The sequence below is a fragment of the Mercenaria mercenaria genome, chromosome 3 (assembly GCF_021730395.1).
Source record: "Mercenaria mercenaria strain notata chromosome 3, MADL_Memer_1, whole genome shotgun sequence".
Classification (NCBI taxonomy): Eukaryota; Metazoa; Mollusca; class Bivalvia; order Venerida; family Veneridae; genus Mercenaria; species Mercenaria mercenaria.
Window position 1 is genome coordinate 89,566,610 of NC_069363.1, and position 26,287 is coordinate 89,592,896.

A 26,287-nucleotide genomic window follows, 5' to 3' on the forward strand; every position below is an offset into this window, starting at 1 on the left:
ACTTTCACCAAATTGTCCACACTTGTTATAGCTCCCATGAACATGTCATGCTTTGATCCATTTGAAGTAGGCTGGAATGCAACATGCTACCACCACATGAGGAAGTCAAGGAGCTTGTAGTAAAACGAGTTGAGCCTCATCGTGGATAAGGTCACAAGAGGAACCAACCATGTATGAAGCTAGAATGCTTTTAGAGAAAGGGAGTGGACAAATTTTACAGAATGTCACTGCCGTCAAGGCCAGGAATACTCGTAGGAAGGTCGTAGGTCGGACACCAATAAATGAGGACACAATATACGAAAACATGAAGGACCGTGTAGCCCAACAGAGAAGAAAACGGACACAAATTTAAATCCCTGCAAAAAGAACCAAGAAGTGCTTACCTTTGATCATCTATTTCTCTCCCAGGCCTTCGCAACAGCTTAATACATCGGGTACTGTATCAATAGGTACACGAGGAACTCACAGCTTTTATATTTCCATTCTGGTAATGAACAGGTCAATTTGAGAGTGGTTCACTCTAAGAGTTGAAATTTTGTGAAAATCTGACATTGGTTAAGTGGGGAGGATATGGTTAATGTGACGGATGGGATCATGAGAGAGACTTTTAATGAACATATTTCAATATACGCATTATGCAAAGATTCCACACGGATAGATACCTCCTATTCTATAAACAAGAGGGTCATGATCGCTCATCTGAATTTAGTTGCTCGCTTGAACGAATTTCCTTGCTTAAGCTTACAAAAAAAAATGACACCCCCCTCCCCCCCCAAAAAAAAACAACAACAAAAAAAAAAACGGTGAGTAAGTCATGTTAAAAATTATCCAAGCTAACTACTGAAATATGTTAACAAATTATACAGGTGGTCCAAATCTATTTGCTGTAGCTTCAAAAACAAGAAAATAGGTCAGGAGGTCAGGGTTAAGAATATGCAAGATGAGTATTGCAATCTGTATCAAAAGTTATACATGTGGCAAATTTCTATGCTGTACCTTCAAAAAACAAGAAAGAAGGTCAGTAGGTCAAGATTAAGACCATTCAGTCTGTGTCAAAACTTATACAGGTGGTCCAAATTTCTGTGCTGTAACTTCAAAAACAAGAAAGTACGTCAGGGTTAAGAATATTAAATATGAGTATTTTTGTATCAAACATTATACTTATGTCCAAATTTCTTTGCCGTTGCTTCAAAAAACAAATGTCTATGTAAATCAAGGTACCACCCGGGCGTGGCCCATATTGACATCAGGGTCATGATTTGAACAATTTTGGTAAAGAATTGCTAGGGCATGCCACATAGCAAATATCTAAACTCTGGGCCTTATTGTTTCAGAAAATATATTTTTAACGTTTTCCCTTCATAAGCAAATGTAAATACTGTTAACCCCGGGTCAATTTTGACCCCAGGGTCATTATTTGAACAAACTTGATAGTTGTGACCATTAGACACTACTAAATACCAAATATCTAAGGTCTGGGCTTATGATTCTGGACAAAATGATTTTAAAGATTTTCCGATATAAGTCAAATGTAAAACAAATGACACGCTGGGTGTGGAATATATTAACACCAGGGTCATGATTTGAACAATCTTTGTATAGGGAACCACTAGAGCATGCCACATACTAAATATCTAAATATCTGTGGGCCTTATGGTTTAAGACAGGGATTCTTTTAAAGGTTTTTCCCTACTTAAGTTTATATAAACCATGGCCCCCACGGCGGGGCCAGATTTGACCCCAAGGGGATCATGTCAACAATCTTGGTATATGACTACTACACGATGCTACATACCAAATATCAAAACCCTAAGGCCATGTGGTTTTGTACATGTGGTTTTGTACAAGAAGATTTTCAATGTTTTCGCTATATCATGTGACCCCTAGGACGGGGCCATATTTGACCCTAGGCAAATGATTTGAATAATCTTGGTAGAGGACCACTAGATGATGCTGTATACAAAATCTCAAAGCCCTAGGCCTTGTGGTTTAGAACAAGAAGATAAGTTTTTCCGTATATAAGTCTATATAAAACATGTGGCCTCAGGGCTGGGCCATATTTGACCCTAGTGATATCATTTGAGCATTCTTCAGGCCAACTAAATGATGCTACATATCAAATATCAAAGTCCTATGCCCTGTGGTTATTGAACCAGAAGATTTTCAAAGTCTTTCCCTATATAAGTCTATATAAACCATGTGACCCCCAGGGCGGGGCCATGTTTGATCATAGGGGGATTTTTTGAACAATCTTTGTAGAGGACCACTAGATGATGGTACACGTCAAATATCAAAACTCCGACCGTTTGGCTTTGGACAAGAAGAAAGATTTTCAAAGTTTTTCCCCATATAAGTCTATTTAACCCTTGGGGATAATTTGAATAGTCCATACCAAATATAAAAGCCCTAGGCCTGTGGTTTTGGACCAGTTCTGAACGAAGGCGTCATCTGCGTGGCGCACGGTGCCGAAAGGGGATATGTACGGGAGAGGGCCCTCCACTCGCGTTTTGGGTGTCAGGGTGTCTAATCCTGGAAATATTTGAAACACAGGTATGAAATGGCGGCCACCAGAGCATTTCTTGCTTTTAATTTTGAGATAGGGAGAGGGTACCGTCTTAATTTCAGGGGATTCAGGAGGCTTTTCCCTTTTTAGCTCACCTGAGCAATGTTCAGGTGAGTTTTTGTGATCGCTCAATGTCCGGCGTCCGTCGTCTGTCGTCTGTTTGTCAACATTTAGCTTGTGTATGCGATAGAGACTGTATTTTTCAACTGATCTTCATGAAATTTTTTCAGAATCATTATCTTGATGAAATCTAGGCCGAATTTGAAAATGGGTCATCTGGGATCAAAAACTAGGTGACTAGGTCAAATCAAAGAAAAACCTTGTGTATGCGACAGAGGCTGTATTTTTCAATTTATCTTCATGAATTTTGGTCAGAATAATCACCTTGATAAAATCTAGGCCGAGTTCGAAAATGGTTCATCTGGGATCAAAAGCTAGGTCACTAGGTCAAATCAAAGGAAAACCTTGTGTATGCGATAGAGGCTGTATTTTTCAATTAGTCTTCATGAATTTTAGTTAGAATGATTCCTAAATGAAATCTAGGCCGAGTTTTAAAATGGGTCATCTGGGGGTCAAAAACTAGCTTACTAGGTCAAATCAAAGAAAAACCTTGTGTATGCGATAGAGGCTGTATTTTTCAACTAATCTTCATGAATTTTGGTTAGAATTATTGCCTAGATGAAATTTAGGTCAAGTTCGAATGTGGGTTATCTGTGATCAAAAACTAGGTTACTAGGTCAAATCAAAGAAAAACGTTGTGTGTGCGATAGAGGCTGTATTTTTTAATTGATCTTCATGAAATTTGGTCAGAATGATTGCATTGATGAAATCTAGTCAAATTCGAATATAGGTCATCTGGGGTCAAAAAGTAGGTCATTAGGTCAAATCAAATAAAAACTTTGTGTATGCGATAGAGGCTGTATTTTTCGATTGATCTTCATTAAATTGAGTCAGAATGATTGTCTTGATAAAATCTAGGTCAAGTTCGAATATGGGTCATCTTTGGTCAAAAAGTAGGTCACTAGGTCAAATCAAAGGAAAACCTTGTGTATGTGATAGAGGCTGTATTTTTCAATTGATCTTCATGAAATTTGGTCAGAATGATTGACTTGATGAAATCTAGTTGAGTTTGATTATGTTTTATCTGGGTTCAAAAAATAGGTCACTAGGTTCAATCAAAGAAATAACTCGTGTATGTGATAGAGGCTGTATTTTTTAACTGATCTTCTTGAAATTTTGTCAGAATGATTGCCTTGATGAAATCTAGTTCAAGTTCAAATATTGGTCATCTGGGATCAAAAACTAGGTCACTAGGTCAAATCAAGGCAAAACCTTGTGTATGCTGTAGGGGCTGCATTTTACATTGGGTTTTCATGAAATTTAGTCAGAATAGTTGCCTTGATGAAATCTAGGTTAAGTTCGAATATGGGTTGTCTAGGATCAAAAACTAGCTCACTAGGTTAAATCAAAGAAAATCCTTATGTATGCGATAGAGGCTGTATTTTTCAATTGTTCTTCATGAAATTTGGTCAGAATGATAGCCTTGATGAAATCTAGGTCAAGTTCGAATATTATCATCTTGGGTCAAAAACTAGGTCACTAGGTCAATTCAAAGAAAATACTTGTTTATACTCAAGGTTTTTGCTCCAATTTTAATGATAATTGGTCAGAATATTTTTTTCCATAAAATCACTATGTCAAACATGTTTACACTGTTATGGTGTGTTATGGTGTGTTTTTCAGGTGAGCGACCTAGGGCTATCTTGGCCCTCTTGTTTTAATATTGGTATGAAATGGTGGCTTCTGGTGCATTTGTTGGTCCAAATTTGGAGAAAATATTTCTTGGCCAAAATAGCTGGGTGCAATTTTGATGAATGTAGGTCACCTTTGAGCTAGCTGGGCTGTGATGGGGCACGCCCCCACCCCCCGGTCTAATAAGTAAATAAATTACTGCAAGAACATCCGCACTTCAGCGCATCAAACTGTAAAACAAATTTTAAAATATCAAAGATAAAATATATAACAGCCATTTTTCAGTATTTTACACTACTAATTATACAATAGTTATATCATGTCACTAATACAGGTTTTCTCATGGAATGGCCCATATATTTTTTAAATTTTATTTTCAATTGCAACGTAATAATGTTGCTTGTGATGTTACCTTCGTTGAATGACGTTGCGCGCGTAAAACTGACAACATAAAGTATAATCTTATTGGAATAACATAAAATGAAAACGAAAATAGATTTGTCTTGTAAGACTGAAATAACATTTTACGTGTGAATAGTTCAGTTTAGATTCGTGGCTACGCGACTCGTGAAAATATTAAATTGTGTGGTATCTCGGTGAAAGTTACTGACTGACAACAAATATCCGCTTTTTGGTTTCTCCGTAGATTTAAGTTAATATCAGTTGTTGTGTATTTCCTGACACTTAGTTACAGCGTAAATTGCGTTTGTAACATATAACACTTCAACTTATTAGAAATCGTTATTAATTATTATCAGTAACGGAAATTGTCATGTATTTCCTTTCCACAGTTTAGTGCTGTATAATTTATTGATTATTGGTACGAAATGGGAAATAAACCCATGATGTTGGATGAAAATTTATTATTTATTATAAAGGTTTATTATGAAAGGAGAAGTTGCATTTTTGTTTAATGTTTAAAGGTACGGCGCCAATCAGTATCAAAATCAAGGTAAAGGTATTGATTTCACATATTTTAATATTCATCATTCATGTTCATTTAGAGTCAATATATTTAAAGTATGGATAATTTAGAATGTTAACCAATCATTATATGAGCCGCGCCATGAGAAAACCAACATAGTGGCTTCGCGACCAGCATGGATCCAGACCAGCCTGTGCATCCGCGAATTCTGATCAGGATCCATGCTGTTCGCTAACGGTTTCTCTAATTGCAAAAGGCTTTGAAAGCGAACAGCATGGATCCTGACCAGACTGTGCAGATGCGCAGGCTGGTCTGGATCCATACTGATCGCATAGCCACTTTGTTGGTTTTCTCATGGCGTAGCTCAATTATTATTTGTGCGACATCAATTAAACTTTACAAGGGTGCTGCATGTGGCTAGTATACTAGTATAAGGTCTGGCTTTTGGGTCTCTGTGTCAAAGTTCTGCAGAACTAGAGGTTATGGAGGTTTCCGGTCAATAACTAGAGAACATCCGGGTAAAAATCCATTGACCTTCTTTTAGGCGATTGTTATTGTTCTGTAAATGATTCTTTTCATTAGGATCAGTTAATTGCCAATAGATATTGACTATCACGTACCGGAAGACATTGAAACAACAAAATTAATGGGAAATGCAAGTAATGCAGTAAAACAATAACTAACAGAGATATATCTTAGGGATATATCTTAAATTCAGTCGAAAATTGTATCTCCGTTTTATTACTTTTTGGTGAAAAGCACTTGGAATGCAGTTGCTAAAACGATATTTAATTTGTTGTATATGCCCTGAGGAGTTACAGTTCTTTAAAAGTAAATATGATTGATAGTTAAATGTCTGGTATAAGTTATATCAATAGGTTTCGATGAAACATACTTCAGTGTTACTTTATTTCTTTTACTACAGTAAAACGTACTTCTATTTTTTCATCCGTTATGGTTTTGAGGGGAGGTAGGGGAGGAGCGTCGGGGGTGGGGAGGTGCGTAGAGGTAGGGAAGGTAGGAGAGGAGCGTGGAGGTAAGGGAGATGCGTGAAAGGGAAGGTGAATCAGCTCAGTTTCTCCTTCTCTTGAGCGTCATACAAGGAAACAAGAAAGACTGCAAGAAATAACAGAAAGTACCAGACGTTTTAAAGTTGCCACTAGATTCAGTGGTAAAGATTTCTCCTGTTTTCTTATAGTCCTTCACATAAACTTCTGTCTGAGATTGTGGCAATAAGCTTGACTTATCAATTTATTGCTTGATATAAAATGAGAAAAATATAAATGTGACTTTTAACTTTGTCCTACCTTTATGGTACGAAGTAAACACCCAAAAAGGTTTGATTTAAGACTTTAATAAAATCATCTGATTCTTTTAAGAAAAAAGGAATATACAAATGAATTAAATTGCTCTAAAACACATGTTGGATATCTTATTTGTGCGGTTAAGCGTGCTTGACAAGAAAACACTTAGTAACACTGATTATGGAGGGTCCTGCATACACATAAACAAACGCTAATTCTACAAACAAACAAGTCTTTCTTAATGTTGTTTTGGTTTCGTTTCATGCCTTCGACAGATTTCTATGTTCGCCTTTGTGCACATTGAATATGCGTTTTTATTGTGTTTGATGGCACTATTTCTACTTCTGGAATAGTTTAAGGTATACATTCTGAAATAAACCGTTCATTCATAACTTAAATTCAAATTGAGTACGTTTTAGTTAAATGATTTTTAACATTTCTGTTATGTGAATTTTTGCTCTTTCCAGTATATGTAAACGATTTAGCCATCAGTAAGGACGAAACTGAAGTGTAAGTAATTATACTGATGATATCGGCATCCATAGTCATAAAATCATCCTATTAACATGTATCCAGTTTCTTAGAAGATCATTTTAATTTCTTAAGTATAACTTCTTGTGTTCGTTTATACTAAATTAGTATCACGTGACACTAAAGAGATAAATTATAAACCTTGTTTCAGTAATCAGTAACAAATATGTGATGTTGATTGTGTCATCTTAAATATTCGTTTTTGCCTGCCTTTAAAGGTTGCCAATAATAATATTAATTTGTCACTGTTCTTAAATTCTAAATGAGAGTTATGTAAGGAAAAAGAGTTGTTTATGAGTAAGATCTTTGGGATTTTTTAGAAATGCATGCTTTATCTATTTTTATAAAATTTTGTATTTTCCCACCCATTTAAAATAACTTATTATTCAGCATGTGAATATTTATAATTATCGAGTATTTCTTTTAATTTCAATACACTTTCTAAATTTATATTTCTTTTTGATAGATATTGAAATATTTCAACAATCTGAGCCAGAAGGCAAGTTTTATAATTGTGTGTAGCTGTGGAAGTCTTTCATTTCAAGTCTATGTTGGTTTGGTCAATCATGATAAGCAAAAACATTTACAATAAACTTTGGTTAAACATATAACAGTCAATGCAGATACGAGTATTTGACAAATACATTATAGTACAATTGTTCTTATATTCGTATAATTCCTTAGGCAAAGTATATTTAACAAATTTATATAAAAGCTGAAGACCGTCAATTGGTTTGGTAACCAGAACAGAAAAATGAAATCTTAAAAATACATGCAGTAAAATCTAACATGTGTCAAGCGATAACTGAACATAAATTAATTAAAATGAAACAATGTTCAATGCATTAATTGATCAATTCAATCCATTAATTGATCAAAATCACACTGACATTAAATTTAAATTATTTATTACTTGGTTGTTCATTTGTCTATTTGCATATACTTGACTTCATCGATGTCTTCTCTCGAATACAAGAAGGAGTAGAATAAGAACTTCAGTACTTATAAAATCTCGAAAATACGTGCAATTGCGTTAACGTTAAACTTACGTTTTGCTGATTCTATTTCAGTAAGTCTGTTACAGGGTTAACGTTGCCACTAGGATATATTCAGATATAAACAAGGACCATTTTACATTGATGTGCAGAATGACAGGCGTTGACATGGTGCTACTGGTATTCGCATTGCTTGCATGTTTAATTTCATTTTCTTCTGGACTCTTCTCGAATGGTTAGTAATGGCACCTTCAGTTGTATTTGTTTTGTCTATGTAAGAGTGTTTTGTTGTTATTGATTAATTAACGGAGTTATCTTATTCTTGCAGTGAGAAATCCATTCTCACGTGGCATATCGTTAACAATTCTATCTTATAAAGTAAAGACACATTTTCAGTCTCTGAGTTAGTTAACATAACCAGGAGTAAATTATTAACTAGTACCAAGTACTGGAAATCTACATACAAGAAATAATGATCTATAGCTTTCATTTAATTGGCAAAGCTTTTTCACTAAAGTAACACAAACCCGTACTTAATTATTTATTATCATGTACTAGGGAAGAAATTTAAAGAGACAAAGAGATTATTGTTATGATTATATGCTTTATTATCTATTATTACATAGTTGAAAAGGAATTCAAAGGAAAACTCGAGCCCCTGGATCCCAACAAATGCGAAACACAGAATATCACGTTCACAAGTACATTACTCGACGATCCAAGACCAAACTCTTCTATTGGGTTTGCATTTAAGAAGATAAGTACAAATAAAAAATATGTTGCAGTGGATATTGACAGGGTAACAAAGATCAATGAGACAGTATCGCAGTTTACAGAGTATAACCTTACGCTGGAAAACGAAGAAGCTACGAAACCTGTGTATTTCTATATTAGAAGTTACTACTGGGAGGACTTTGGTGATACTGATGACAAATTGCAGCTTGGAGAAACAACTTCCGTTCGAGTTTACCGTCAGTACTTACTCTAAATTTCCTACACTTAAAATAACAGAGAAACTGTCGTTCCTATTTTCTTATTTCATTTGTAATGAAGCAGTTACTGACTTTTATTTTCTATCACCATAAGTATGAAAAAAGCACATTTTCATATGCTTTGTAAAGGGAATTATTTTTTTTATTCAGTTTCACAGGAATGTCTCTTTGTTGGACATCTTACAAGAAAAATTCGACATCAGAAAATAAAAAATAAAAACTTCAAATCCCGAAACAACATAATCCTTTAATAATGACAGATGCGGGTCTAGTTTTCCCCTGCTTGACTCTTAAAAAATCTTTGCCACTAAATCAGAAAAACAAAGGAGAACATCCATCAGGTAAAGCCACGTTCTAAAACCGCAGCCCCGCCCCCCATCCCCACCCCCAACGCAAACCCAGCACGCGGCTAACTTTCGAAAAATCTTAGCAGAAATGAAAGTTTCTTGTTATACCAGGTAGGGATGGGAAAATGAGCCGAAAGGTCATGACCTTTATATATAGTCGCTAACTATTATCATTGTAATTAAAATATTCATTTACGTGTTTGTTCATACAAGCACAATGAGCTTAAAGAGAGCTATTGTGAAAACCCAGTGTCCGTCTTGTGTCGTCAACAATCTGCTTGCTAACATTTAAGATGAAAAGTTTTAACACTTTCTACCTAATCGTCATAATTCTGTCAAATATTTGTCTCTTTTTCCGCACTTCCTAATTGATCATTATAACTCTTTGTCAGAATGTTTGTGTCTATGAAAGTTAGGTCAAGTTCGAAACTGGGTTACCTGATGTCTCAACCTAGGTCAAAGAAGAACGTCATTGTTTACAATTTAGAGACAACTTTTTCAACGTAATTGTTATAATCTTTGTCAGAATGTTTGTCTCAATTAAATCAAGGTGATATACGTGAAGGAAAAAACTAGGTCACTGTATTAAAACATAGAAGAAACTTGTTAATACTTTTTGTTAGATCTTCATGATGCTGTGTCAGTATTCCTGCCTCAAAAATAGGACATGCTTTCCAAAAAACAATGAGTCATCAATACAGAAAAATATTAAAGTGATGTATAACGGGAAATGGATATGTATATGACAGCATACTGCTATTATTTTTGCAGCACTGCCTGAAAAGGTGCAAGATTTCAACTGCATTGTGCGGAACTACAAGACAATGAATTGTAGTTGGAATTATGGGATAGAGTATGTACCCGACACTAAACCAGAAGTAATATTTCAGTGGTAAGTACTTACATATTTATTTTGCTGTTGAAAAGAGCAGACATAATTATTCTGTTTGACGTTGGCATTGTGATGATAATTCATTTCAGGTTACAACATGAATACTCTTTCTTTATTGAATGAATCAAGCGATTTGAGCCATGCCATGACAAAACCAACATTGTGGGTTTGCGACCAGCATGGATCCAGACCAGCCTGCGCATCTGCGCAGTCTGGTCAGGATCCATGCTGTTCGCTAACAGTTTCTCCAATTCCTATAGGCTTTAAAAGCGAACAGCATGGATCCTGAACTGCGCGGATGCGCAGGCTGTTCTGGATCCATGCTGGTCGCAAACCCATTATGTTGGTTTTCTCATGGCACGGCTCATTTGTTTGCCTTCCTGCTGCATGTTTATGAGAACTGAGAGGAGTATATACTATATCTACGCAAATTTTAAAGGGTACGGCTACACTGCTCTATTTTATGAATTTGTAATCTTTTTGTTCTGTAGCCGCTTAATTTACCCAAATAGTTCCTTAGAATCTATGATTCAGTTCAATGTTTAATGATTATTCCATAGATCATGAGGTATTTTATTTGAAATCTGAAAACGAAAACAAAAACAGGAATGTTGTAACAAACAGTTAAAAAAACATGTAAATTTAATAGGGCTATTTTCAGAAGCCACGGCTATTAAATTTACATGATTTTATTAACTGTTTGTCACAAAATTCCTGATGACGTACATAAAGCTTATATCCATGTTCAATGTTAGACTATTCTTTTAAACATTGCCCTGTTTAATTTCTAAAATAAACTGGTCCATCACTCAGTGCCACTTCTATGTCAAAGGGGGTTCACTGAAAATTTACTGATTGAATGGAGAACAGTGCAGGCCATGATAAGCCTGCACGGACATGCAGGCTGATTTTGATGGTTTGCACTGGTCGCTAAGGTAAAACGGCTGAGGCTAAAAATAGTAAATTAATTAAGTATATATATCACGTTTTGTTATTACAGTGTCATCAAGACTAGTTCCTTTAAAGGAAACAATTAAAACTGTAGGAAATAAATCACATTTGCCATGATTTGTTGGACTAATTCCTTTAAAGGCAAATATGGTTACGGGCGCAAAAGAGTTAAAAAGAAACCTAACCTTTTTCAGGAAAAGCTCGTCAGTATCGGCACCGTGGAAGAATTGTAGTGATCTCAACATAGACAATGGATATTGTTACTGGACAAATTTGACAGCTGGATACTTTGAAAACAGTAACATTACAATTAGGCTAACATTAAATCAGCATTGTGGTATCAACGTCTCTTCCGTGTTTCCTATAGACATATCAAGAATTGGTGGGTATTAATACTGAAAAGATCAACACCAATACGATATTAACAATAAGTTTACAATGCCATTTTCGAAATAAAAGTAGTAATACGGAGGTTACGTAACGTTATTATACTCGGTAAAAATGAATTATATTAATAATTAAAGTAAAGTTTTTTTCTATTCGTAACGTAAAGTAATTTTCTATTATTAACGTAAAGTTCTTTTCTATTCGTAACGTAAAGTAATTTTCTATTATTAACGTAAAGTTCTTTTCTATTCGTAACGTAAAGTAATTTTCTATTATTAACGTAAAGTTCTTTTCTATTCGAAACCAAATTTGACAGCAGCGAAAAATTCTATTCATTTTCAGTGAAGCCAAATCCCGTTTCCAGAATTTCATCAAAAGTAGTAAACAGTACTTGTATCCAGTTGTTATGGAATACAACTGATTCAGAACCACAACATCCGAAAGAGCATCGAGTTATAGTATTTGCTAAAGGAACTAATGTAAAGGTAGGCAAACTAAAATCATATTAACTTAAAATTTCAGTTTGTGTAAAATATCATCAGTGTTTTTTTTTCTTGTTTATAGAATAAAAGCAAACCTATGAGTATACGTAATTAGCCTTATATCGAGAAAAATGAACGAGTTCTGCAACGGAAATATTGCGCAATTTCATGAGCAAAATATTCTTCTGCTATAGAAAGAATGAAAATTTCTCGAAGAATAGAAAATAATCTGTTTATCACATACGTATAAACACATACTGATATTATAGTTTGTATATTATTAAATATCATGAATCTCTTAAATAGCCTAATTAAATTGCCAGTAATTATGTAAATAAAAAATAATGCAGCGACACGCATAACAATGACGTCATGCACCCAATATGAAATTCCCGTTCCATTATAACATAACGAATATGTGATACTACGACTTGTATTATCTTTTATAGTACGTTGAGTACACAAATGTATTTTCTCGTACACTTAGAAAAATATGTTGTTAATGGCCTGTAAAGAAAATAATAAAATCGACTTATGCCTGTTTCTCCAAACCTCTGCCCAAGTCACAAAATATATATTACAAACAACTGAATTTCCTTCTATTAAAATATGCTTAAACAAACTAACATATGAGCCGCGCCGTGAGAAAACCAACATAGTGTCTTCGCGACCAGCTTGAATCCAGACCAGCCTGTGCGCAGTCTTGGCAGGACCCATGCTGTTCGCTTTCAAAGCCTATTGCAATTAGATAAAACGTTAACGAACAGCATGGATCCCAACCAGACTAGGCGGATGCGCAGGCTGGTCTGGATCCATGCAAGTCGCATATGCACTATGTTGGGTTTTTTTCATGGAGTGGCTCTATACCGTTAACTGACATTCACAGGAAGTACGCTTTAATACTACAAAGTACACTGAACAATTTCCACATAGTCGGACATTCTGCAAACTCCATCCATATACAGAGTACACGTTTAGTGTAAGCATACAACCAACTGGCACCTTCTCCGGCTATTTCAGCGACCCGAGAAATAGCGTATCAATGACTTATTCAGACAGTAAGCAGATTTTGCTATGTATATATAAAATGTAGGTATGTTTTGTAAGAAGTTATGTGATTAAATTATATAAAGTAATAAGTTCACTGTTTCCAAACAATAATATTATCAAATTCATCTCACTTACGTGGAAATATAAATATATAATAATTATAAAAATAAGCAATGATAGAAATACGCTTAGTAAAAGGCAAGGAATTTTGATATCAGATTTTCCGTCTGAATTATTAGTACCAAGTGCTAGTCCAAAAGTGACTGAAGGAGGTTACAGGTGGAAACATCGAGACTGCGAAGGAAAAAATCAGAAACGGAAAGTTTGTATATTTTGGAAGGTAAGCATTTATATTTCGCTTGTCATACTGTTTCCATTGTGCTTTAAAGCTCTGAAATTAACAAAACCTAATACACTGTAAAGATGACCCCAATGAAGGCTTAAAGAATGAGATAGGATGTCGTTAGAATTTGAACAAGAATGTTGCTGTTTATGTTGAATGTAGAAATTTGTCTATCATATCAAACCCCTTTATGACCAATTAAGAGCTACAGCGATTTCTGCAGCTGATAGCTGAAGTATATCGTATTTGTAATGATTTTTGAATTGTCTGTACAATGTGAATACGACAGATATAAAACATGAACAGCCATATCTTTATTGTTGTTCAACTGTAACACATGACAGTCTGTATTTATCTTTAGTCAATCAAAGAAGAACATGAAAATGGGCCTATGAAAGGTCTAAAGGGAGAGTTTATTGCAATTCATAAGAAAGAGAAGTCCGTTCAAGAAGACTGGTCTGAAGATTTGACGTACGGTTGCTCCCAGTTGCTATGTGACACAACCTATAACTTCACTGTTAAGGCAAGAAATGTAAATGGTACATCAGAAAGAGTATCAACACTCACAATACACAGTTTCACTACAGGTAAACCCTATAATAAAACCATTATATTATTATATTATTATTATTATTATACCAGATTTGTTGAGCGCCCTTTTCATATGTAATATACGTTCAAAGGCGCTTTACAATTAAACATGTGACACATCGCAGATATGTAGGAAAATAACAAAACATGACATATGCAATCACAAAACTGAAACTGAACAATCTGACCAAACGCCTTTTTTATAAATGATATTTTCAATGGCGTTGTACATAATAATAAAAAAAATAATAGTCATTACAACAATATCATAAATAAACAATGATAATATTTACAGCCTTATTGTAACAAACAGCCATGACCGCACCCCCACCCCTGAGGTCGTTTTACCCCTATTGCCAATACCAGTGCTTTGAACACCTGGTACGCCCAGACGGGCTGCATATAGTGGTTCAACCTCCTGGTAAATGGTGCCATCATATACTGTTTTAGATAGAAATACCACACATTTCAAATGAAACTCAAGTCTTGCGAAAAACACACACATAGAACGTCATAACGCTTAAAATGTGACATGATGAAATAAAAGATTGATTGTCAATTTAGTTAATTACATGATGAATTGTACAGTTAAGAGATCGTCGTCAGCGACGAATGACTTGCTGTAGTTCTGTATTACAAAAATAACAGTGGCATATTTATTATAAGTAGAAACAGTCACAGTTGGTATCTATGTGTTGTAGAAAATTTTGAAAAGGTGTGTTTTGAGAGCTCTTTTGAATGATTTAAGTGATGAATCTTTCCTGAGATTGTCAGGGAGAGAGTTCCATAGTTTTGCGGCGGCAACCCTGAAACTTCTATCCCCGTATGTAACCAGTCGACTTTTTTGTGGCACAAGGGTTGTTGCTGCATTTGCTGACCTCAGATTTCTAGTTGGCACGTACACCTCCAGTAAGTCTCTCATATACACCGGCGACTGTCCATGCAAGGCCTTGAATGTTTGAATGAGAATTTTGTATTTGATTCTATCTTGTATTTGAAGCCAATGAAGATCTTTAAGGATTGGTGTTATATGTTCAAAACGGGTTGTTTTCGTAATAAGACGTGCAGCTGTGTTTTGGACATTTTGCAGTTTGCTCGTTGTTGATTTTGGCATGCCGTACAAAAGAGCATTGCAGTAATGTAATCGTGAGGTCACAAGCGAGTTTATCAGGGTTTTTGTGGCTTCAGTTGTCAAATATGGTCGAATATGACCAACGTGTCGTATTTGGCCGTAGCATGTTCGAGTCACAGAATTAACATGATGGTTCATGTGCATGTTCGAATCAAGCGTAGCACCAAAGTTTCGAACAGTTTTTGATGGTCTTATGCTCGATTCGCCAACTTTCAGTTCTATATTTTCAACATGTTTGGAGTGTTTTTGACTCGAAAAAAGAATTTCTTCAGTTTTGTCTGCATTCAATTTTAACATGTTTGAATTCATCCATGAGATGATTTCTTTTAGGCATTGTTCAACTCGTGTGATTGTGGCTGCCTTTGATTCTTGGTCAACTGGTTTAAACGATAGATAGAGTTGGGAGTCATCTGCATAAAAGTGGTGGTTTAGACCGTGGTTTCTATAGATGGACCCGACTGGCTTTGTGTACATCGTGTAGAATTTCGGGCCTAGAACAGATCCTTGAGGAACACTGAATTTCATAAGGACTGGTTCAGAGAGTTTGCCATCGATGCATACTGTTTGGTAGCGGTCTGTTAGATATGATGCCACCCATTGAAGGGGTTTATCGGCGAATCCAAAATTAAATTCGAGTCTGTGAAGAAGGGTGTTATGGTCAATGGTGTCGAATGCAGCCGACAGGTCCAACATCACAAGTACTGTGACGTCACCTTTGTCAAGGGATTCGAGAATGTCGTTCTGAACTTTTAACAATGCGGTTTCAGTTGAATGAAATTTTCTGTATGCTGACTGGTTTATTTCATGTAATTGATTGTTCGTCAAATGTTCCTCAATTCTTCTGTTTACCACTTTTTCAAGGATTTTTGAGAGGAATGGCAGATTGGAAACAGGCCTGTAATTCCTGAGTGTGTTTTGGTCAAGCCTTGGCTTTTTTAACAATGGTCTTATTCGTGATGTTTTAAATGATTCTGGCACGATTGCACTTTCTAGAGAGATGTTAACAATTTTCGTCAATATTGGGAGAAGTTCGTTTATACAAGATTTCAAGAGCCATGTAGGAAGAGGGTCTAATTCACATGACTTATTAGCTGACTTTTGAACAAGCTTTTTCACCTCCTACATATACATATAAATTGATTAGAAAAGAACCTAGAATATGTTAATTTAATCCGTAAGTCTATTCTTTGGGAGCATAAAATGTAACCAAGCAAACTGACCAAGTCTATCCATGAGGGGCGATGAAATATATAAAATCCCTCGCAACCCTCCCCAACCAGCACTGGCCTAAGCACGATTCTATTTCAGTAAAGCTGAATATACTTCATTAACCAAAAGGACCAGATATATTACAATACTGGGTCCAAGTTCGAAGAGACATTTTACAGCTGCTACAACGAACTTAAAGACTGCTGTTGAAATAGTCAATGAAATCTGTAAGAAAATGCTTTTGAGATCACGGAACGCATCCGTCATATTAATAGAAGACTCTATTTGATTGTGTCTTTTAGTGAAGGTACTGAAATATGCTACATCTGCTAATAAAAGCTTAAGCAGAACTCTATTATAGTAAAAAAGGATGCACCCCATGACACAAAATAACAACATTGCGTCCAAGTACGGAAATACCTTTTACAGTCTGCACACGGCACTTGAAGACTGCTGTTTTCATAGTTAATTAAATCCATAGAAGAAGCTTTGGAAGCGTAGAAATAATACCAGACTCTGTTTGATAGATTCTTTCAATGAGAAGTATTTATACTGTACATGCAACATCCCTAAGGTCCCTAACACACGCCTAAGCAGAATCCTGTTAAATTAAAATTGAATGCACTAATATTCCCAAAGGGCCAGAAAATTTTACAAATATATATTACAAACCTACCTTCTGGATAGGGTATAGTGTTACATTAGTCTCGATATCTACAGCTAATTAATATTAATTGAACAAAATACTTTCCACCAAAGCATTATGATAATAGTTTAAAAAATACTTCACCAAAACTAACCACCGATGTTTATTTATCTAGAAATTAAACGTCCGCAGTTCATTGTGGAATCGGCAAACACCTCTGACGTTTACATCAGCTGGGAAGACACAGGGGATTCTAGTGCCGAAAAATTCACAGTAGCCTGGTGCCATAATAAAGATGGAGACTGTGAGGTGAGAGGGAATTAAGTGAACAAAAATACCTTCGTCATTACCTTGCTGAAAAGTCTTAGAATCATTTATCTTTGATCTCTGATAATGTTAATTGTACCTATATTTTATCTAAGATAGATATGATGACACAACACATAAGAAAGATAATCATATCAAGGAACATAGTTAACTGACAAATACGATGTAGGTAAACTAACGTATGTTAAAATGTGAGTGAGGTCAAGGTAAATCTAAATATGATACAGTACAATGCGACACAAGCAGAACGTAGATAAAGTTAAATGAATAACCTCAGAATGTTTCGCAGATGAAGTAACTAATGTCTGAAGTATATCTAGAAGCTGTGGTACAAAACCAATGGTGATAGCATTGATAATAGACAGAAATGTTACCTTAAAATAAAACAAGCTTTGTTTACGATGGAACAAGTTACACAAAATGCCAAAAAAGTTTCCTAATAATAAAAAAAGATGATTAAAAACATAACCTCCGAAGATAGGAATATACGATAAGACGTGTTTATTTACTGCATGACACTATACTTAGTAAAACAATCATACTGGCAAAGTAAAAACAAATACAACATGCAAACATTTCTATACAGAAATACGAGATACTACATTTATACTTTGTGTATTTACAATTCATATAAACTAATGTAAAATAATTGACATTTCATATGAACTTCAGGTGCTACAATAATTCTGAAAGTATATAGTGTACTGTTGATATTTACACTAAATAAATCAAATATTTACTTTAAAATCTAAAACGAAATTAAGACAGACTTTGACACTGATAGAAGGTGTTTCAGGATTCAAATTTTTATTTACATTGTCAATTGGATATACAATTTGGAATAATATTACGTACTTCTTAGATAATAACAGCTCTAATACTGTTATTATTAGTACAGTGAGGTAATACAGTAAATTACTAACACTATTTACCAACGCATTTGGATGTTTCGTCAGTAATTTCTTTTACATTCATGAACATGACGATCAAAATATTTATGTGTAAAAACAAAATTATGCTTTAATGACACGTTTTGTTTCATAGAATTCGTTGCATAATTCCTGCAATTGCTGGTTCTTTCAAAGTTGAAGAATATTTCTTCGTTTAGTAGACACCCCAATGTCAACAATGCGTACGAAAAAAGAAAAAAACATAGCATCAATATAATTTTAAATTTGCTGAGTTAATATTTAAAGCTCAGCTTCAGTTTGCAGGTCCGTTGAAAATTATTTAATGCAAAGTCTAAAGAAACAAAACTATCATAACACTTCACAAATCTTTTCTGCAAAAAGGTATCTCCACACAAAAAATCACATCGCGATTCAAATGTGCCATTAACAGTTGGTATTGTAACATGCAAAGTGCACATGTAAAACTGACTAACTTCATTTATTTCAGAAAGACAACCACATTATTCACTCATAACAAATATCAAGTAAAGATGCTGTAAAGTATTGAGAACTTCTTTGTGCATTAATTTTGCTACTCCTCTTGAACCCAAACGAGCGTGTACGTGAAGAACAGTCTTATTGTTCCCAGAAAAGGTGCAATTGTCAAATGCTAACACTTGATTACTAAGGATTAAAGTTACTGTAAAACAAACAATGCCTAGACCTAAATTGTCTAAGCCTATTTCTTATACCAAATTTTGTCATCAAACGACCAACTGTTTGAATTTCAAAACCCGACATTTATCTATCTGTCAAAATTATGGTATAAACTACGACTGTTATATCTGTAGTCATTGACAACAAAAAACGTTCCAGATAAGAAAATAAAATGTGATTATTGTTTAATCTGCATCACCATTGTGTATAACTTTATAAATTCTTTTATATTTTTACAGTCAGATCATGAGGTGCATTGGAGAAGTTTCCCTTCAGGTACAAATAACGCCGTTTTACAAACAAATGCATCACCATCACAGTTTTTGTACGGTGTAGGTGTATTAACACAACAAGGCAGCAGTGGTGTAGACTGGCAGGATTGTGTCTATCTGAAAGATATAAGTAAGTCTTCAGTCAGGTCATTAGTGTATAAATCTCACTATGCTCTACATTTATATAAAGCTGTAAAAAGTAAATTTTATTTGACCGTTATATTTCGATTAATTTTCTTTTGCCTTTTTTGTATGAGTTTTAAAACGAACAACTTAATACTTACTCTAGTGCATAAGAATGATATAGTAAAACACTCTAGCCTATGCATGTATCTGAACATTCTTGCTCTAAATTATTAGCAGTTTCAGAACTTGAGTATGAAACAAGCAAATAGTTTTCTTTCGGTTTACGAATAAAGTAAACTGCAGTTAGTTTTATTAGGCAGGATGATAGAATAATGTATTTAATGTATTCAATTTCTCACATTGTCTCTCACAACAGCCCCCAAAAGGGAGCCTCAGAATATGGTCGTGTCTCCAGGATCTGAGGATAACACACTGATTGTCACATGGGATAAACTGACATGCCGGTCCGATGAGCCGTATATTGACATGTATAACGTGCGATATAACAAAGTAAATGACAGATACCAGAAATGTAAGATCAAAACACATATAATCTCATTTTATCTCACTGGTGAAGTTTTAATCATACGTTTGCTTTTTGTATTAGTTTTTAATTGTGTTACCGTTAGTTTAAAAAAGAAGATATGTAAAACCTTCAAAGTTAGTCACCTTCGGCACTATTACGTTTATGTTAATAAATGTCGTGTATTTCAATAAACAGCCGTCTATGTGAAGCAGTCAGGTGAAGCAAGAGCTGTGCTAAGAGACTTGGAGGAGGATCAAGTGTACGTTGTGACAGTCAGAGGGGCCACAAGAGATGGACGTTATGGACCAGACAGTCTGCCAATGACAGGCGTACCAGTAAATAAAAGTATGGCCGTATGTGTTTTGAAATTGAAAGTTTGATATTGATCAGCATTCATAATTGTCTGTTTTTAGTTCTGGCTTGGTATTATCTGTTTATAATGTTAAAATTTGTCTCAGAAAAAAAGCTACAAAGGTGGTCTTTTTGCTTTTCAGTAAAATTAACTTGATATTTTGTACACTTGCAATGTAAATGGTAACTATACGATGTGCAAACGAAAAGTAAATCGTAAACAGAAAAGCTTCTCTTCTGTATCTTCAATAACTGTTCAAACTAGTTAACATTAACCCCGGGCCTATAGCTTATGAAAGATACAAAACATTGTCACAATATGACCATATTTATTGAAAATAGAAACAAATATTTCTTGGAAACAAGTCAATTGATTTCCGCCATTTTCACGCTTACAACACTGATAGATTCCCTACAGGTTTTATCACGGGTATATCCAGTTATGTAAAATAGGATTTAAGCAAAATAGTCTTGATTTGTTGCAGGTTTAAAGCCGTCAGAAATAATAGGAATCTCTATGGCTGTGCTGGTGGGTGTAATATTAGCGGGAGTTGGAGTTTTCTGTGCAGTGAGGTACATTTTCCCTTTACATAAACAGGAGAAAGAAAACGATACTTTAAAAAGTAAAAACAATAAATCACTAGTAGTTTATATGTACAAGGTTATGCTACCACATATATCTCAAATCTTTATTTTGGCAGACTTAGCAAGGGTGAATGTAAATATGAACTAGTTAGGAACGCACATTGTTTTATAACAAAAAAGACAGATGCAATTAATGAAAACAAAAAAGCAAAAAAGAAGAAACAAACAAACGCAGATTTAAGTTCATTGTTAAATAGTTTAATCCTTTAGTACTAGTTTTTTTTTGTTTCCTAGAGTTGCCCTTGAGGCACGTAACTATATTTTTTTAAACCAAGCTGAGTTAATCGTATACAAATAACAAAATATGGATATAAGACTGTAAGACTGTCACGTCAGATGCTGCTAGCAGATAGAAATGACTTTTTTAGTTATGAATATTTGTTGTTGCTTGCAGAAGGTGTAAAAGGAGAGCACAAGAAGTTATAAAACAAGCTGGAGCTATTACCATACCTGATGCTCCTGCTCAAGAAGTTTACACACACGTAAGTATTTCATGTTCTTCTCCGTAACACAAATGTTGATCGTTTAATTTTCACAAAAAAAAAATCAACAAATTTAAAAGCATTGATAAGAAAATACCATATCAACGCTTTAATATTTAACGTTATTTTATTGTTAAGCTTTAGATTTATGAAAAACAGATGGTACTGCTTTCATGTTCGGTTTACAAAATCTAGTCTGTGAGTAACCTCAAAACATATATTGCTTTGTTAACGCTTCTGCATTTACTGATGTAAGATCTTTTCATTAAAAGCCGTCTCCTAGTTTGAGAACGTATGATTTAGATCTGGGCATCTTTTTAGAAGTACCGTTTTTCTATACAGAAGACTGTAAGCAAACTATTTCCGTGTCTCTGTTGTCTCTTGACTGATATTTTAATCGATTATGGCAGTGTGTACAGTAGGTGTCAGTTTAAGAAAAGTTTAGGAATTAATCAAAACATATGCATCTAACAAGGGATTTGTGTACGCATATATAATAGTGTCTGCGAAAATGGATTAATTTAATAATATATACAATTTACAGATTGGACGTCAAGATAGTAACGACAGTGGATTTGAAACGACCCCACCACCTGATAAAAGTACGAAGAGATTAAGCAGCATATCCTTTGTTCTACCAAATGACTATCGTTGTGAAACTGTATGCAACGGTGACAAAGAACCTTCGGCAACTGATATGTACGTGCTCAATCCGGAAATGACGCGTCCAGTGCACGTACGCCCGGATATGTCAATGCTCCAAAATGAGCTCTTAGGGGCAACATTACAGGATAGAAAGAAATCAAATTTAACGCTTGTTATACCTAAACCCGTTGCATTTATTGAACAGACGGAAAGTGGAATGTCCTTGTCTAGAGAAGAAAACAATTTTGCAATGGACACTATGAAAGACAAAAGCATTGATAATGTGAAGTCTAAGAGAGTACCTCCTGATTCAGCAGATGACACTGTTAATGGCAACGCCCCAATAATTACTAACATCCCTTGTCCAAAAGTAATGTTGGAACATAATGATTCTTCTTTTGGTCATGTAAATGAATATTTGCCATCGCTAAGTGAGGATAATTGCCATCACTCAATGGATATTGCGTCCTCCTCAGTTGTCCCCCAGTCGAAACCCCCTCTAACTTGTACAGGAAATATCATACAAGACAATGAAAAGTCTTATCGTTCAGGTTACGTAACAACCACCGCTTCCCCCAGTTTATTTCAACAAAGTAACCATTTATCAACTGGCTTGAGGAGAGACAAATCAGACATAAGTGATGTTTCAGATAAACATTTATCTGGACCATGCACCGATTCAAATAATGATACACTTCCTCAGTATCCAAAATCACTCATTGCACAAAACCCAGACACTTTTATCGCAGATAATAAATCAATTAAAGACCCTAATACGGAATCGGGGTCATTGACTACTTCCCCTGCAACATCGTCTGAAACACCTGATTGTCGTAAACAATCGTACACTGCTCATGGTCATTATGTCTCTCAAAAAACGTTACCAGCCGACACCACTGCCATTGAAAATGCCATTCTTTTAAACAATTATCAGCTACTTATTGGGCACCCTTGTGCTATCCAGACTTCTACCGGTGGGGTTCAGAATAAAACTGTATCCGAAAATACATGTACAAACGGCTATGTTCCTCATTCTTACACCATTCAAGACAACAATATGACTTGCAGTAACGCCGCCTTAGGTGTCATGAAAATCGACGGCTATGTGCCTCATGTAAATATGTTTACAGATAATGTAATGTCTGATGCTGTTCAAAGCTATATCCCTAATGGTATAAAAAACCGTAAAAACAATCCTGATTCACATTCTTTACCAGAAACTTTCGCAGTTGATACTAATGTGGATCCAGGCTATGTCTTCTCAACAGATGTAAACGTGGTTTGCCAACCAACGGAGCGAAAGTATCAGTCAGATGTGAAGAGTATCGAACGGGCTAAACACGAATATAATAATCATGCAAGTAAAGCTGATGAAGGAATTACGCACGGACAAATACCGATTGAACCGTTTAACCATGTGAGTCACAGAAATACAAAACCAAAGAATACTAGTACTGAAGACGTGAACAACACTCCAATTCAAAACTGTGTTGATAATATGCGTGAACTGCAAAGAGAATGTGTATGTCTTAAGGAGAAAGCTGGGAATGAACAAGAAACAGAATCTCAATGTAAAGCCATGCACAAAGATGGTTACATCTCTCATTTAGTTATGTAGAAAAGAAGAGAAAAGTACGCCGGGCCGCAGAATAAGGAATGCTAAGATGGAATAAAACCTTCACTGTCTACATTATTTGTGAAATATAAATCTACTTTCTGAGCTTGGAAGACAGACGATGAAATCAATCACAACGACGACACAGGATTAAATAGTCCAGAATTAAACAATGCACGACTGTTTCATCTGATAAGGCAACGTGTAAAATTTGCTATTAAGTATATTGTTTGGTTGCATTCTGTGCTTTCGTAAGGATGGTTTCTTGGAATTGAAACTCTTGTTTCTCGATCCCGAACTTACATATTTCGGTCAATTTCTTTAGTTACATGTATAGAATCAGACCAAGAACTCGTACTAAATTACACGTTATCGCATTTTACATATAAACATTGATCCAGATAAGGAACAAATACAAATTAACAATTAACCATAAAGTTAAAAACAAATCGCCAAGCACATTATCTAATTAAATGCGTTTACATATCAAAGTAACGGACTTTCTTAAAAATATTTATTTAAATTTTGATTAGTTATGTACTATTTGAATGTATTAATTGTAACTTATTGTAACTTAGGCTTGATCGTGTAAATTTGCCGTTTACTTATATCAGAGTGTGGTTTCATTGCGTGTACAAAAAGTGTGAATTTAACTTCTTTTTACATAATCAGAATATTCGTGTTGCATGTTGAGTGTCTCACTCGCTCCCATATTTCCGAACATATTGTCAAATACATTTTCGTTTTCATCTCTAAAATATGTAAATTAAATTTGTTAAGCATTTTTTAATTTTAGTTGTTTCACATCTATTTAGTTTTGCATGTACTTGTATCTATTTGCAGGTTGAGGGTTTAAAGTGCGGTATTGAAATACCTACCGAGCCGCTTCTATCTGATTTTTGTTTGAAATTGCAACGCTCTGAATAGACATAGTGTTCAACAAAATGAAAAGAAATTCCGCTCACAAATTTTCTGGTTAGAAACTGATATTTGAAAATAATTACATCGTGCAATGCTTTGAATTTCCCCTGTCTACCCAATATATTCTGTCCGGCAGGCATAACATCTAATAACAATCAAGTATATTAAATTCTGAACATCACAGGATAAAGTGATTTTTGATTGTGAATGTTTATCCGCTTCTGAAATTAATGTGTTACCCTCCAATAGATGTTGAAAACGTCCGCAGTTTGATCTACCACATTTCGTTACTTTTAGAACTGATTTGGTTACATCAAATTCAGCCCTTGTTGAAATTTTCCTCAGATTGGCAGGCTGGCGTTTACTTTTAATAATGATGTAACCCAGTGCAATATTTGTCATTTATAGATCTGTCTGTAGAATTTTAATTGCACTGTAAAAGTCTAAATTTCGAGGGTTGTGTGTGCTTATAAATTGAATTATTTTAGTATTTGTTTTCTCTTTGGCTTGTCGGAGGGTCTGTTTGTTTAATCTTAAAGCTTTACCATTAACCTTGAGGTTAAACAAGTTCCAGTCTCCAGATCACTGTGACTTTAACCTATGACATATATCTTGACCCAAATTGCAACACAGATTCATAGGTAGTGCCTGTTCCAGGGGGCATGAGTGGTGTTGCACCTATCATAAACAGACTCAGTTGAACCAATTCTCACCTGGCGGGGATAACTTTTATTTACGCTGTACTGTGACTTTGACACATGCTTGGTGTACGAGTGAAGTTAGATGCAGCATAAACCGGTTTAAGCTTCCCAGTGGTGGTTTTGCCACCGGTCGTTAAAAGAGGTGCATAACCGTGCTCCTTTATTTGTTTGTTAAATGTCCTAGTGTGGTCGTGTGCGCGTTGCTGGTTTAACGTTTTGGGAGGCTGCGTCTTTCAATCATAGCTTTCCTTGGAGGATATTTATTCTTTTTTATTAGCTCATCTGTCACGTAGTGACAGGGTGAGCTTTTGTGATCGCCCTTCGTCCGTCGTCCGTCCGTCCGTCCGTCCGTTCACAATGTCCTTGTGAACACGATAGAGACCACATTTTGTATTTGAAACTTGCACACAACTTGTATGGGCATAATATCTTGGTTCCTTTCGAAAACTGGCCAGATCCCATCATGGGTTCCAGAGTTATGGCCCCTTAAAGGGCCAAAAATTGCCATTTTTGGCTTGTGAACACGATAGAGACCACATTTTGCAATCAGCTTTAATAAAACTTGCAAACAACTTGTATTGGCATAATATCTCGGTTCCTTTCGAAAACTGGCCAGATCCCATCATGGGTTCCAGAGTTATGGCCCCTTAAAGGTCCAAAATTTGCCATTTTTTGGCTTGTGAACAAGATAGAGACAACATTTTGCAATCAACTTTAATCAAACTTGCACACAACTTGTATTGGCATAATATCTCGGTTCTTTCGAAAACTGGCCAGATCCCGTCATGGGTTCCAGAGTTATGACCCCTTAAAGGTCCAAAATTTGCTATTTTGGCTTTTGCAGCCATATAGAGACTTCATTCATGGTTTGATTTGATACAAACTTGCAAAATATCTTTAACAATAATAAATCTTGGATTCCATGATGAATCTGTCAGAACCAATCATAGGTTCTGGAGTTATTTTTTATCTGATTA

At 35.2% G+C, this 26,287-nt stretch overlaps 1 protein-coding gene across 2 annotated transcripts in view; it reads left to right on the top strand.

The window, feature by feature from the left end:
• Window positions 1–24,478, top strand: part of LOC123524111 (uncharacterized) — a 33,361-nt gene extending 8,883 nt beyond the window's left edge. The window contains exons 1-16 of one of the 2 annotated variants that reach the window (XM_045302048.2): window positions 5,151–5,267; window positions 8,146–8,305; window positions 8,697–9,041; window positions 10,181–10,301; window positions 11,447–11,634; window positions 11,982–12,124; window positions 13,008–13,179; window positions 13,411–13,511; window positions 13,876–14,101; window positions 17,268–17,401; window positions 19,266–19,428; window positions 19,801–19,956; window positions 20,146–20,295; window positions 20,787–20,874; window positions 21,341–21,428; window positions 21,973–24,478. In XM_045302048.2, coding sequence (XP_045157983.2) covers window positions 8,215–8,305; window positions 8,697–9,041; window positions 10,181–10,301; window positions 11,447–11,634; window positions 11,982–12,124; window positions 13,008–13,179; window positions 13,411–13,511; window positions 13,876–14,101; window positions 17,268–17,401; window positions 19,266–19,428; window positions 19,801–19,956; window positions 20,146–20,295; window positions 20,787–20,874; window positions 21,341–21,428; window positions 21,973–23,691 — 3,885 coding nt within the window. In that variant the 5' untranslated portion in view covers window positions 5,151–5,267; window positions 8,146–8,214 and the 3' untranslated portion in view covers window positions 23,692–24,478. Of the gene's footprint in view, window positions 1–5,150; window positions 5,268–8,145; window positions 8,306–8,696; window positions 9,042–10,180; window positions 10,302–11,446; window positions 11,635–11,981; window positions 12,125–13,007; window positions 13,180–13,410; window positions 13,512–13,875; window positions 14,102–17,267; window positions 17,402–19,265; window positions 19,429–19,800; window positions 19,957–20,145; window positions 20,296–20,786; window positions 20,875–21,340; window positions 21,429–21,972 lie in introns of those variants that run through there. The other variant, XM_045302050.2, reaches the window with a different exon arrangement.
• The last annotated feature ends 1,809 nt before the right edge of the window (window positions 24,479–26,287 follow it).